We start from the raw sequence: 13,368 nt of genomic DNA on the forward strand, positions 1-13,368 counted from the left end.
AAAAAAAAAAAAAAAAAAAGAATACAGACTTGCCCTAGTGTCTGTCATCCGAATGAACAAAACTTCCCTATCCAAACACAATCCCATTTCTCCATACAACAGAACCTTTCAAAAGAGTTGCTTACTCCTTCATCGGCTTTCACTACTCTCTCCCATTTCCAGTCTTACCCTGAAATGTTCCTGGGTTTGTCAATAAAGGCTTTCATGTTGGCAAATACAACTGCTACCTCCTTTCTGTCCTTTTACCTTAAACTCAGTCTTTACTTCTAAAGCATGAGCAACACTTTGGAGGAAGTTTCAGTGGAAGACCCAAGGTTTACAAGCCTTCTTCCACTTGGTGGGATTTAAACACCAAACTGTCTCCTCTGCAGTGGCAGCTTCTTTGGCCTCCCAGCAATTATTTTCTCCCTGCACTCCTTAGAGTGTTTCCTATGCACAGTCCTGGTCTCAGCGAAGAATTTGAGTGTATATGCAGATTTTGGGTTTCCCCTATTAATGATTCCAGGATATTCTTTCTCATTATCCAGCCCCTCTACCAGTGCCACATTTTTCCCTTGATTCCTCTAGCCAACAAGACTGTAGTTTTCTGCTTGAGTTCTAGTCACTCTGCACTGTATGAATTGTGGGGAAGGACATATAAACATGGTTTTCACTCTCTGTTTCTTTCTTTCCAAAGCTGAATTCTTTCCTGCTTCTGCCTACTCATAGTTGAGTAATCACTATTACCAACCGTTGCTTTGTATATTTTGTCCAATGTTAATACTTACTAGAAGGCTTAATGTGATATATGCTATTTCACTATTACTAGAACCAGAATTCTAAAAGTATCTTTTTACTGTGCGTATTGGATCATGTCATTCCTCTGCTCAAAACTCTTCAGTGGCTTCACTTTATACTTTAAATAAAATGTAAAATTTACCATGGCCTGCAAAGTATCATCTAATCTGACCCTGTGTACTTTTCTTAGGCTTATGGGTAATGTTCTCTTTCTCACATCTTTCACTTCATTCCAGCAGTAGTAGCCTTTCTTACCTCTGAACCATTAAATGTGATGTTTCATATTATTGGGCAGCTCATCTCCCAACTTTCTTTATGGCTTGGTGCTTCTGCTCCATCACTTCTCAACTTAGATAGCATGTTTTCCTAACAACTCTATCTAAATTAGCCACCTTTCAACCCTCATTTTCTACTCTGACACTTACTTTTTTCTTCTTTCTAATTATTTAACCATTTAATTTTTTTAAACCCTGTCTTCCCAACTAGAATCGTCTATGTGAGGACAGATATTATGACCTTCTTTCTTCTTTTTAGTTCTAGTGCCTAGACTAGCTTAGTATTTGGCAAAGAGTGCTATTTATATTTAATAAACATTGACTAATAAAGAAGTAATTTAAGCTACAGAATTAAGATAGGCACTTTAGAACTTTGGAAACTTACACAAAGATAAGGAAACCACTTAGCTAGGAGTATCTAGCACCTTTATGCTAAGTCATATCTACCTCATTCCATTTTCAGATTAGGTTTAAAACTGTTGGATTCAACCTGAACCGTAGTGTATTTTTTCCTTGCTCCATTCTTCAGCCCCAACTTTATTAATATTCCTCTTGTTCTGACTTTACCCTTGCCTCTCAGATTTAGTATATATTTTATCCTTCTGGCTCTTATTTTGGCTTATGCTAACCTAGTTGCCTTTTTCCTGGGTAATATGTCTACAAGTAGAAAAATGGGCGTAACATAGCTAAAAATAATTACTAGCCTTAGTGGCTAACGTGAATTTCAAAGTAAAACCAAAAAAGTAGCTGGGCACAATGGCTCATGCCTGTAATCCCAGCACTTTTGAGAGGCCAAAGAAGGAGGATTGCTTGAGCCCAGGAGTTCTAAGCAACATAGCAAGATCTTGTCTCTACAAAAAAAATTAGCTGAGCTTGGTAGTGTGCACCTGTAGTCCTAGCTACTCCAGAGGCTGAGGCAGAAGGATAGCCTAAGCCCAGGAGGTTGCAGGCTGTGGTGTGCCATGATCATGCCACTGTACTCTAGTGTAGATGACAGAGTGAGACCCCAACTCCAAAAAAAAAAAAAGCAAAATCACAGAAGATAAGATTATATCAAGTGATTAAATCATGAAGTTCACAAAAGTTACAAATCTATGAACCCTATATTAATGGTACTATGTCTTTTTCCAGTTTCATTTTGTTACTTCTTTGGGTTCACTATGTTCTAGCCATACTGTTCTACATTCAGTTACTCAAACACACTGAGTATTTTTCCGACCACAAGGCCTTTGCTTATGCTTTTTATTCTCTATTTGGAATGCTCTTTATTCTTACCATAGCTAGCTTCTCTTTAGGTCTTTAAGTCACTTCTCAAAGAAGCTGTCTTAGCTGGTTTGGGTTGCTGTAACAAAATACCTTAGACTGGGTAATTTACAAAAAACAGAAATTTATAGCTCACAGTTCTGGAGGCTGGGAGGCCCAAGATCAAAGATGCCAGCAGATTCAGTATCTGGTGAAGACTCTCCCACAAAGACGACAGCTTTTTGCTGTGTCCTCACATGGCCAAAAGGGCCAACATGCCCCCTTTAATGTCTTCTATAAAGGAACCAACTCCATTTATGAGGGCAAAGTCTTATGAGGCAATCATGTCTCAAAAGGCCTCACCTCTTAATATTTTATCACATTGGGAATTAAATTTCAACATGAGAAGTTTGAGGGAATAAACATTCAGACCAAAGCAAAAGCCTTCTCAGATACAACCATCTTTTCTAAAGTAAGTCTTCGTGCTCCCATTATTTTCTACTCACCTTTGTATTTATTTATGATATTTACATATTGTTTTTGTTGTTGATGTTCCATATTCCATGTTTCATGAGGACAGGAATCGTTTTGGCTTTGTTCATTGTATTTCTAGTCTCAACAGTATCTGGCACAAAGTGGCATTCAAGAAATATCTATTAAATGTGCAAATAAATAAATAGTGGTTTAAAATGTTAATTTATAACTGATTTGCTTTTTGGATAGAATTGGGCAAAAACTTGTAAAAATGAAGTTATTTCCAAACTGGCAGATCAATTACAACTACCTGACAATGAATTAGAAAGTGTTTGTTTCTTTTTTAGCTTAAAAAGAGGAATGAAAATACTTTTAAAAAGCAGAAAAATTTATAACCTTTTCCAAGTTTTGGTCCTGTCTTTTTCTCTCCTCCCCCCGTTGGTAAATAGACCAAAATGCTTAAAGATGCATGAAGTTGTAAAACTGCTTTATAACACATATACTGGCCGAGACAGAAAATATGAGTGATTTTGGCGACATGTCAGATTAAAAGTACATGGTTCCTGTCACAAATGCTTGATAAATATAATTAGAATAGCTTGTATTACAGAGCTAAATTTAAAGAAAGAAAAGGAAATTCTCAGGTGCCAGAAAGAAAATGGGGACTGGAGTTGGTGTGGCTAGTGGCATTAATGTTTTCTAGAGGGCTGTTATTTATACATTAGAATTTTTATTTATTGTTACTAGAGTGACCTTGAAATTCATTAACTCAAAATCCAAAATTATATGGTTTTTTTATGAAATTGTTTAGGCACTAGGTCGACTGATTCTTAACTTTTTTTGCATAATGGACTACTTGAATAATCTGATAAGAGATAAATTAGGCCTTCTCCCCAAAAAGTTTTCATATGCAAAAATTATACATGTGTCTTAACTGTAGTCTTATGAGTGTACCAAAATTTATGATCCATGGACATGTGAAATCACAGTTGTGTTTTTTGTTTGTTTTTGAGTTAGCGTCTCATTCTGTTGCCCAGGCTAGAGTGGCACGATCATGGCTCACTGCAGCCTAGACCTCCTGGGTTCAGACAGTCCTTCCACCTCAGCCTCCCGAGTAGCTGGGACTATAGTTATGTGCCACCATGCCCAGCTAATTTTTAAATTTTATATGGAGCCAAGGTCTCACTATGGTGCATAGGCTGGTGAAATCAGTTTCAGAACTTGATTCACAGTGTTTTTTATTGATAAAAAATATTAATTTTAGGAGAAAAAATGATTTACTAGTTCTAAAATAGATTGCAACATTTTTACTTAAAATAGTATTACATTGCTTCCTAGTCATCAAAAACTGATGTTATCAGCACTGCAACTAGTTCCTAACATATAGTAAGTGCTCAACAAGTATTTGATAAATTAATGAATTAATTCTAGAATATCAAGTAAAGTACCTGCAACCTGTTTTTTGTTTTTTTTGTTTTTCCTGGATGTAAAAGTAAAATTTTCCTTATTTGAGTGGTACTGATATTTGACATTAGGGATCTGACTATAGAAATATATTTTAAGGTGTGTGTTATTTTATTTGTTATATTTGAATATAAATTCAAATTAGTATTTTTGTATTTTAAGGTAAATGAACATTTGAAAGACATAATGGAACAAGAACAAAAATTGAAAGAACATCACACAGTTGAAGCTCCAGGAGGTCAAAAGGTATATATTTAAAAGAAAAAAGGTGCTTTTATGAGTCTGTGTATATGTTTACATATATGTATTATTTTGAGAAATGTTAATAGTTGTATTTATTAAATTATTTTTTAGTGGTGTTCACTATATTCTAGAAAGCTATATCATAAACACTAAGTAAATAGAAGTACAAAATGAAGGTTAACTGGATGATGGTGTTTGTAAAAAAAAAAAAAAAAAATTGTTAATGACTAGAGCTCAAGTTCTGAGGTTCTTTTGCCAAATATAACAGTTTGCTGTTCTTTGGTAAAGTATGTGAAACAACAAGGAAACAATTTTCAACGTATTAGGCTCTGTAATAACTTGCAGCAAGCCAACCTTTAAAACAATACTCCTGGAATTTCAAGTTGTACAATATGATCATTCTGTGAAGACAGAAGAAACATTAACATAGATTTATTCTTTAAAAATTCTCAAACAGACTTTTAGAATTTCCTTCTTTGAAGTTGGAATTGTTTGTCATTTACTAAGTCCAAAAGTATATTTTCTATAATATAGTATAGCTTCTGTCTTTTAAAATGTAATGAGAACCCTTTAAACATGTTGTATAGTGTTAGAATTGAGGTTTAAGAAGTTGTAATTATTTACGAGACCTTATTTTCTATTTGAAATGGAATTTCATTATTATGCAGCAATTCTATTCATTTGGGGCTTATTAGTCATTGATACCTCCATAAGAAGAGAAAGAGGGAGAAAAGGAAGGAAAAGACAAGCTGTTTTGTCTGTTATCAACTCCAATAGAAAAATTCTGTGGAGGACCACCTAAAATTTTGTCTAAATTTGATGTTTTGGGTTCACAATGACTTCTTGTATCTAGCTTACTGACTGGCTCCTGAAAATATAATCCATGCTTAATTCTTTCTCCTAATTTTGTTGAGGTTCTTTCCCCTAAAAATAGATCAGAATGGAGTTCTCCTCTTTTCCCGTCACCCCATATTACGTTTCATTTCCCTGCTTTTAACCAACTTCTGTCCCTATTGCTTTCCTCTCACATACCCTAGTCCTTTCCTGTTAATTTCCCTCTCTTTCTCTTTTTCATACCATAGAAGTAGAAACTTTTGCCTTGGAGATGTATATATAATTCTGCCCCTCAATTTTGCTCTTGGCTCTTATCAGTAATGAGGTTATGCAGCATCATTCTAAGTCATAAAACAAATCTAATTTTTCTATGGAAATCTTGTTTATTATATATAATGATTAAATTTATAGCATTATATACACATTATGAACCAAATGGGAATTTTATATGGGAAAAAATGTCATTTGTATTTTAAACACCCAGAGTAAGTGACCTTTAAGAAAAACAAACTGGGCGGGACTCAGTGGCTCAGCCTGTAATCCCAGCACTTTGGGAGGCTGAGACAAGTGGATTGCCTGAGCTTACGAGTTCCAGACCAGCCCCAGCAAGGTCTCGTCTCTACAGTAAATTAAAAAAAAAATTACCGGGCATAATAGCACGCACCTGTAATTCCGGCTACTTGGAAGGCTGAGGTGGAAGGATTGCCAGAGCCTAGCAGGTCACTCTGGGGTGGCCATGAGTGTACCACTGCACTCTAGCCTGGACGATGGAGTGAGACTCCAACTCAAAGAAAAATTTTTTAAAAACGATATGGAATCTAGACACTACTTTTGTTATACTGCTTTGACATTTTCATAGCACTTAGCTCCAGTAGCACTTAGTGATTGCACATATTAACTACACAACCAGTATTTGTTGAATAGGTGATTGAGTAAAAAAGAAATGATTATGTGATTCATTTTTAAATATTTGGATTAGTATACTTTTTAGTTTAGCATATATATAGCATTCATACCTTCATTTTTGAATTAATTTTATCCTTTTTTTTTTTTTTTTTTTGAGTTGGAGTCTCACTCTGTTGCCCAGACTGGAGTGCAGTGGCACACTCCTGGCCACCGCAGCCTTGACCTACTGGGCTCCGGTGATCCTTCCGCCTTAACCTTCCAAGTAGCTGAAACTACAGGTGTGCACTACAACGCCCGGCTAATTTTTTGATTTATTGTAGAGATGAGGTCTCGCCAAGTTGCCCAGGCAGGTCTCAAACTTGTGGGTTCAGGCAATCCACTCACCTCAGCCTCCCAAAGCGTGGGATTACAGGCTGAGCCACCGAACCCGACTTATCCTCTTTTTTCTATTAGAATCTTTGTGAAAATAAGTGTTAAATTCACATGGTCTCAGTACAGGTCAACATTATGAAGGAGACACACTGTCACAGAATAAACTAGTGAAAGGAATCTTGTTCTGTTACCTAAAAATGCAATTTTTAGCATTTGAAATATGTACTTGGTTTGGCTAGTAATATTATCATTTCATTTTTGGTTTTCAATTCTGTAAAAGCAAAATTCAGGATCCTTTTCTCCTTTTTGGGAATGAGGAGATAAAATGACTTGCTCTTTTTTAATCACTGTACAATTGGTAGGAATTTGCCACTCTTTACCGCTGCTTTAGCTAGCTTGCCTAATGAGGCATACCCAGGTTCCTATCCCTAATGTTCGTTACTTATCCAGCAGTAGACCAAGCCCATGGTGTTAGATGATAACCTATTTTTTATTTTTTCTTTGGCCAACTACTCTCAACTCAGATGTCCAACAGAATTTGTCTTATGAAACTTTTTATAACCATATTCATGGTAAAATAATTCAAATTTTGAAGGATACCTGTACTATATATTATTAGGGTTAGACCAAAATGAAAGATTCCAAACGTATTTCTTTATGATATTAGATCCTCTGATGATGTATTTCTGATCATTAGGTCAGTTAGTGTTCTAAGAGAAAGGCATTTTTTAAAATGTCATGTTGTAGGAAAATATTTTATTTAAACAGTTTTACTGGTGTTATTTTCTCTGTCTTTTTTCCACATTACTCTTTTTGCTTCTAATACACCTTTCAACTGCCAAGTGGGATGCCCACTTAAATTTGAATTTCAGATAAACAACAAATAATTTTTTGGTATGAGTTGCATGGGTATCGTGTATTGCATGGACATCTTATATTTTTCTTTACTAAATCTGGAAACTTTAAAGATCTCTAAAGTTTATAGCCAAGATGACATTCGGTCCAGCATTCATTCTCTTGAAGAGTTTGCACAAAGTGCCACGGTAAAATGAGGATTGCATATGAAGTCAGACTAGTTCTGCCACTAGACAGCTTCATGACCTTTACAAAGGCACTTGACCTCCCTGGGCTTCTTTTTTTTTAATCTGTAAAAATTAAAAGGTTGGATTAAATGGTTTCTAAATTTGTGATTTGAAAGATTCTCAATTTTTCACTTCTCAATACATTAGTTAACATAAGAGACTCAAAAATAAAAGGCTGGTGAAAATAGTAAATAGTTGGTTATCATAGATTTTTCTATACATTACTAGCAGATTTATGAGAACTTTGTGAGTGAAGTATTTAGTAAGGCCTTCTAGAGGATGTGGGACTTTAACAGGGCCTTAGTAGATTTTATATTTAGAAAGGAGAGCACAAGGTCATAGGGAAAAATATGAGTAGAGACACTAAGTTGCAAGTAAAAGGCACATTTGCAACTTATTGGGTAGACCATTTGTCAGGATCATTTTTGAAAGAGCCATGAATGCATTGCTTTGTATTCCAATACTAACTATATGTAGAGTGAAGTACAATGTTTCACAAAATATTAAAGATCATGTCTACTCTGTGTGGTATTTGCCACAAAAGAAGTATTGGCCAGGCTCCATGGCTCAGCCTGTAATCCCAGCACTTTGGAAGGCCTGAGCTAGTGGATTGCCTGAGCCCGCAGGTTCGCGACCCGCCTGGGCAACTTGGTGAGACCTTGTCTCTACAATACAACAAAAATTAGCTGGGCATGGTAGCGTGCGTCTGTAGTTCCGGCTACTTGGAAGGCTGAGGCAGAAGCATCGCTGGAGCCCAGCAGGGTGAGGCTGCAGTGGCCGAGAGCGTGCCACTGCACTCCAGCCTGGGCGACAGAGTGAGACTCCAACTTGAAAAAAATTTAAAAAAGAAGTATTTATGAGGTATCTTGCAGGGGTGTGGGAATCAGATGAAGGAATTACCTTTGGAGAAAAAACATTCACTGAGCTCTAACTGCTTTTCACTTGAAGGTATATTCCCATATAGATTATACTTTTCCCCATGAGAGTAAGTGAATGCTTATATGTCTTTGATTGATGACTTCAGCCCATATGAATTTCTCCCTTTAACAAAATTTCTTAGCAATTAAAAACTATAACCCACTTCCTCCTCTGCCCAACTGCATTTTATCAACTATTTGTAGTAGTGGTACTGTTTGAGAGTAGGACTCTGAAGTAAAATACATTTGTGAAATGCTGCATATTCTGTGCCCCTTTAAGAATGTTGCTATCCATTTTAGCATATTAAAGGCCCAAAGAACCTGTCTAGCTATTTTTCGAACATTTTTTATCTCTGAACTCGTATGAGTGACATTTACTAACATCCCATAGAATTAGTGTTCTTCGGAGCATACTTTGGAAAATGTTGAGCTCTAGAACCTATAACTTTGTACTTGATTAAGTTATCTGTATACATGTATAAAACAAATATTTAGTTATATATGTTATTTAATGTTATATCATTCTCAGATACATCATTTCATTTGACTCTTAGTTTTACTTTCATTTCCTTTTCATATCATTATTTCATTTAACAAATTATGAGGTCTTGGCCTACCTAAATTAACTAATTTTTGTTTGGAATCCTACTCCTAAGATTACGTTCTGTACAGTAAGTCCCCTACATATGAATCTTCAAGTTACGAACTTTAATGATACACACATGCTTTTTTAATGCATTACTTCTCTCCACCAGGTGTCAGTATAGCCTGTTAAATGTGTAGCTGATTGTGTTAGTTGGGTACCTAGGCTAACTTTGTTGAACTTAAAACAAGTTGGACTTACAAACATGCTCTTGGAACCAAACTCGTTCTATGTTGAAGACTTCTTGTAATTACAAGTTTATCTTTGTGTGTACTTCTTTGGTCAGTGCTAATTAATTTTCTTTTTTATCCTTATTGTCAACGTACCTTTCCTTGTTCATAATAATTTACTTGCCATTATAGGAAACACAACAGCCCAATCTAGACTATGTCCTTGTTTTGTGGTTAACTCATTTAGTATAGTTACATGAGGAACTTGGCATTCCAAACATTGTTAAAATTCAAAGATGGTACCACGGTTTTAATCTTTGCCTGAGAGTACTGTAATAATTAGATTTCTTCAGCAGTTTTATAGATCAGTAGTCTTGTGCATTTGGACACAAAACTCTGCAAAGACTTGGGTTGGTATATAGTTAATATAACTTTTTAAAGAACATTTATCTTGAAATAATTTCTTATGAAAAGTTGCAAAAATAGTAAAAAAGAATTTTCATCAACTCTATACCCAGATTTATCAGTTTTTAAAGTTTGCCACATTTGCTTTATCATTCTCTCTTTCCACACACAATACACACACACACTCACAAACATAGATATCAATTGTTCTAAGAATAAAGTTATTCACTTACGTAACCACAGTATAGATCATTTAATGTTAACACAATATTTAAAACTAAATTACAATTTATAGTCATCATTATCACCATTTCATCATTTATTTATTTAGTTATCATATCCCTAATCTTCTTTACACTGAAACAATTGCTTAGCTTTTCTTCATTACCTTAATATTTTTGAAGAAAACAGGTTATTTTGATAGCATATCACTCAATTGGGGTTTTTCTGATATTTCCTAATAATTAGATTGTTTGTGCCTTTTATACTGGAATAGCATGTAAATCGTGTCCTTATCACAGTGTATATCCAGAGGCACATGATATCCATCTCCCTCTACTAGATGATGTTAACTCTGATCAGTTTGTTAAGATATTGTCCAGTTTCTCGACTACATGGTTACAGTATGAGCCCCCTTTATCTTCAGGAGATATGTTTCAAGATACTCAGTGGATGCCTGAAACCTCTGATAGTATTGAATTCGTATATACTATGTTTTTTCCTATACGGCAGTGGGCAGGTAGCATATACAGTGGGGATACACTGGACAAAGGGATAATTCGCTTCTCAGACAGGATGGTATGGGATGACATGAGATTTTGTTACGCTGTTCAGAATGGGATGCAATTTAAAACTTATGAATTGCTTATTTCTTGAATTTTCTTTTCTTTTTCTTTTCTGAGTTGAAGTCTCACTCTGTTGCTGAGTGCAGTAGCACAATCACAGTTCACCATTTCACCATAGCTTAGACCTCCTGGGCCTAGGCGACCCTTCCACTTCAGCCTTCCCAGTAGCTGGGACTCCGGGCATACGCCACCACACCCAGATAATTTTTTAAATATTTTGTAGAGACAAGGTCTTGCCATATTGCCTATGCTTGTCTCAAACTCCTGGGCTCAAGTGATCTTCTATCTCGGCCTCCCAAAGTGCTGGGATTACAGATGTGAACCATCTTGCCCAGCTATTTATATCTCAAAACAGGATTTGGGGTTGCAGTTTGCCTGGTTCTTTCCTGAAAACCAAAATGAGAGGACAATGTCTGATCACTTCAGAAATACAGTTAATTCTTCAACAAGGAACTTGTGCTGTATATTTAAAATTTTTGAAACATAAGTATATAAGTATGCATAATATAAATATTTATATGTTCATTTAGGACTTTTTTTTCCATCATATTTCCTTCAAGCAGCCAATCTGGTTTTCCTTTTTCCTCTAATAAGATTGCTGTCACTAATTTAGACCAATGGAGGGGCAAGAGAAAGGCTAGAGCAGTCTGAATTAGTAAGAAATTAGTTCATATTTTATAAGAAATATGAGTAACTTGAACCATTAGAGACTCCTTTGCACATCTGCTATTATGAATAGTTCACAATAATTTCTTGTTATCAGCAGTTTCTATGCGATGGATTCTTCCAGCCTAGGAAACAAAAAAGTCCCTGTTTTTAAAATTTCTGTTATAAATTGGGAACCCTGACATGTTTTCAGTGACTTCCTGCTCCTGTTATACTTTTTGTGGTTATTGTAACTACAGTTGCCAAAAATTTCAGTTAAATGGGAGATTAAAACACATGCAACAAAAGTATTAAGGTCATTTTTCCTGGTGCTATAAGAAAAATTTATTGGAAATGTTATCTATATGTGGGAAGCTGGTATTTTTCTGACTTGTGAGATGACATTTTTCTGGTTCTTAAAGTTCTTGGAAACTACATTATTTTTCTAAATCTTATTTTACTATTAATTTAGATAGAAAAAAATTTCTACATAAAAATTGAATATGAATTTCAGCTCAGATCCCATTTAGTTTGGTTCACATAAACAAATATTTATTCAGAGCCAGAAATTGTTCTAACAGATAAAAAGGTAAACAATCACAAATGATTGATTTGTGTTATCGGAAATTATAGGTTTATTATATTCACTTCTTTCAAGGAAAAAATTAGGATTCCCTAGATGGTAAATTTAATTACATTTATATTCTTTTTATATCATTAGTTACTTGCTTTGGAGACTTATAGAAATCTTAACTGATAAGAATTTGCCAACTATTTTTTCCCATTAATTAAAAGAAACTTTAAAGTGAAATAAATGTTCATTTTGGAAAATTCTACTATATTATTATTTGCTTTCTACTTGTTTGAGATTATATTTCTACCCTTCTTTTGGGGAAGAACATAGCTTTATCAGACATGGTCTACTAATATCTAAGACTTCTGATTGCAAATCTAGCTGTAGAATAGTTGTACTTTCCTTTTGTATTATAGATTTATTTTTAAATATGATATGGGATCCCAGAACTAGAAATACAATTCTTTGCTGCCAAAAAGTATATAGCATATCCTAAGTATCCTAAAATGAATTTCTCTATGGGAGAGTAGAGAAGGAGAAGGTGGTGGTTTTTATCTTTAGGAACCTGTATATTTTTAACTAAAATTATTAACTAACATATGAAAATGTTACAAGAACTGTAAACTTGGAACTCTACTATCGGAAACTTTACTATATTTTGTTAACTGAAGATAATTCTCATGAATCTTCCCTTTACCTTTTGCTTTCCCCTTTTTTTCTGCTGCTTCCTCTGAAGTCTCCTTCCAAATGGTTTTGGAAACTGGTTCCAGTAAGTTTGCTCAGCTACTTCAATTTGCTTTCCAGAACTGTAATTGTAGAATGATATTTTTTATGTCTTGCTGGTGTAGTCATTTCATATGATTCTGTTAGTCACTGAGTAAAGAACTATTTTACACCCTAAGGAGTAAAAATATAATTTGGAACTACTTCATAATTTTGATAGACAGAAATGTATTTCTACATTTAGAAATATATAGGGTGCTCCTGTTAAATGCCAGATTTCTAAGTTTATAGAAAGAAAGGGCACGTTTCCATGCAGTGAGTTTACAAAGCATATAGCATGTTCTGATATAAAAGCCTTTTTAACGAATTGCAAATGAACCTTCTGAGAGCTAGTTGTACATAACCGCAAGATTTAAAGTTGGTTTACTGATACATCTTCTAGGATACAATCTTCAGGAAAATGCTTTGGTCTGCTATTTGTAATCCTCTGATTATCTAGTCTAAACCATAGATATTTGTTGCTAATACTGTATAAAGCTGTGCTTTGTGTAACATGTGCATGTGTGCACATACTTTATCCAGAAGTGCTACTTTGCAGAGGGGGATAGAACAGATCACACAATTCAGTTATTTGTTCCATGACCCTGGGTGCTTGGCTCAGTCCAATTCAGATTGTAGGCTGAAAACAAAATAGTTCCAGAGAAAGTCAGGAACATTTAACATTGCATCTAGCTCAATTTATAGGATGTCCAAGAAGCAGATTCTAGATGGCCAAAG

At 34.9% G+C, this 13,368-nt stretch overlaps 1 protein-coding gene across 3 annotated transcripts in view; it reads left to right on the top strand.

Annotated features, from left to right (window-relative positions):
- The window catches only part of CAMSAP2 (calmodulin regulated spectrin associated protein family member 2), a 122,514-nt gene that overhangs the window by 83,326 nt on the left and 25,820 nt on the right, over positions 1 to 13,368 (top strand). For 2 of the 3 annotated variants that reach the window (XM_021717122.1, XM_021717123.1), the window contains exon 4: positions 4,395 to 4,478. In XM_021717122.1, the coding sequence (XP_021572797.1) occupies positions 4,395 to 4,478 (84 nt within the window). Of the gene's footprint in view, positions 1 to 4,394; positions 4,479 to 12,604; positions 12,638 to 13,368 lie in introns of all 3 variants that reach the window. The other variant, XM_008067109.1, reaches the window with a different exon arrangement.

Source organism: Carlito syrichta, unplaced genomic scaffold, assembly GCF_000164805.1.
Source record: "Carlito syrichta isolate Samal-C Ts95f unplaced genomic scaffold, Tarsius_syrichta-2.0.1 Scaffold309294, whole genome shotgun sequence".
Lineage (NCBI taxonomy): Eukaryota > Metazoa > Chordata > Mammalia > Primates > Tarsiidae > Carlito > Carlito syrichta.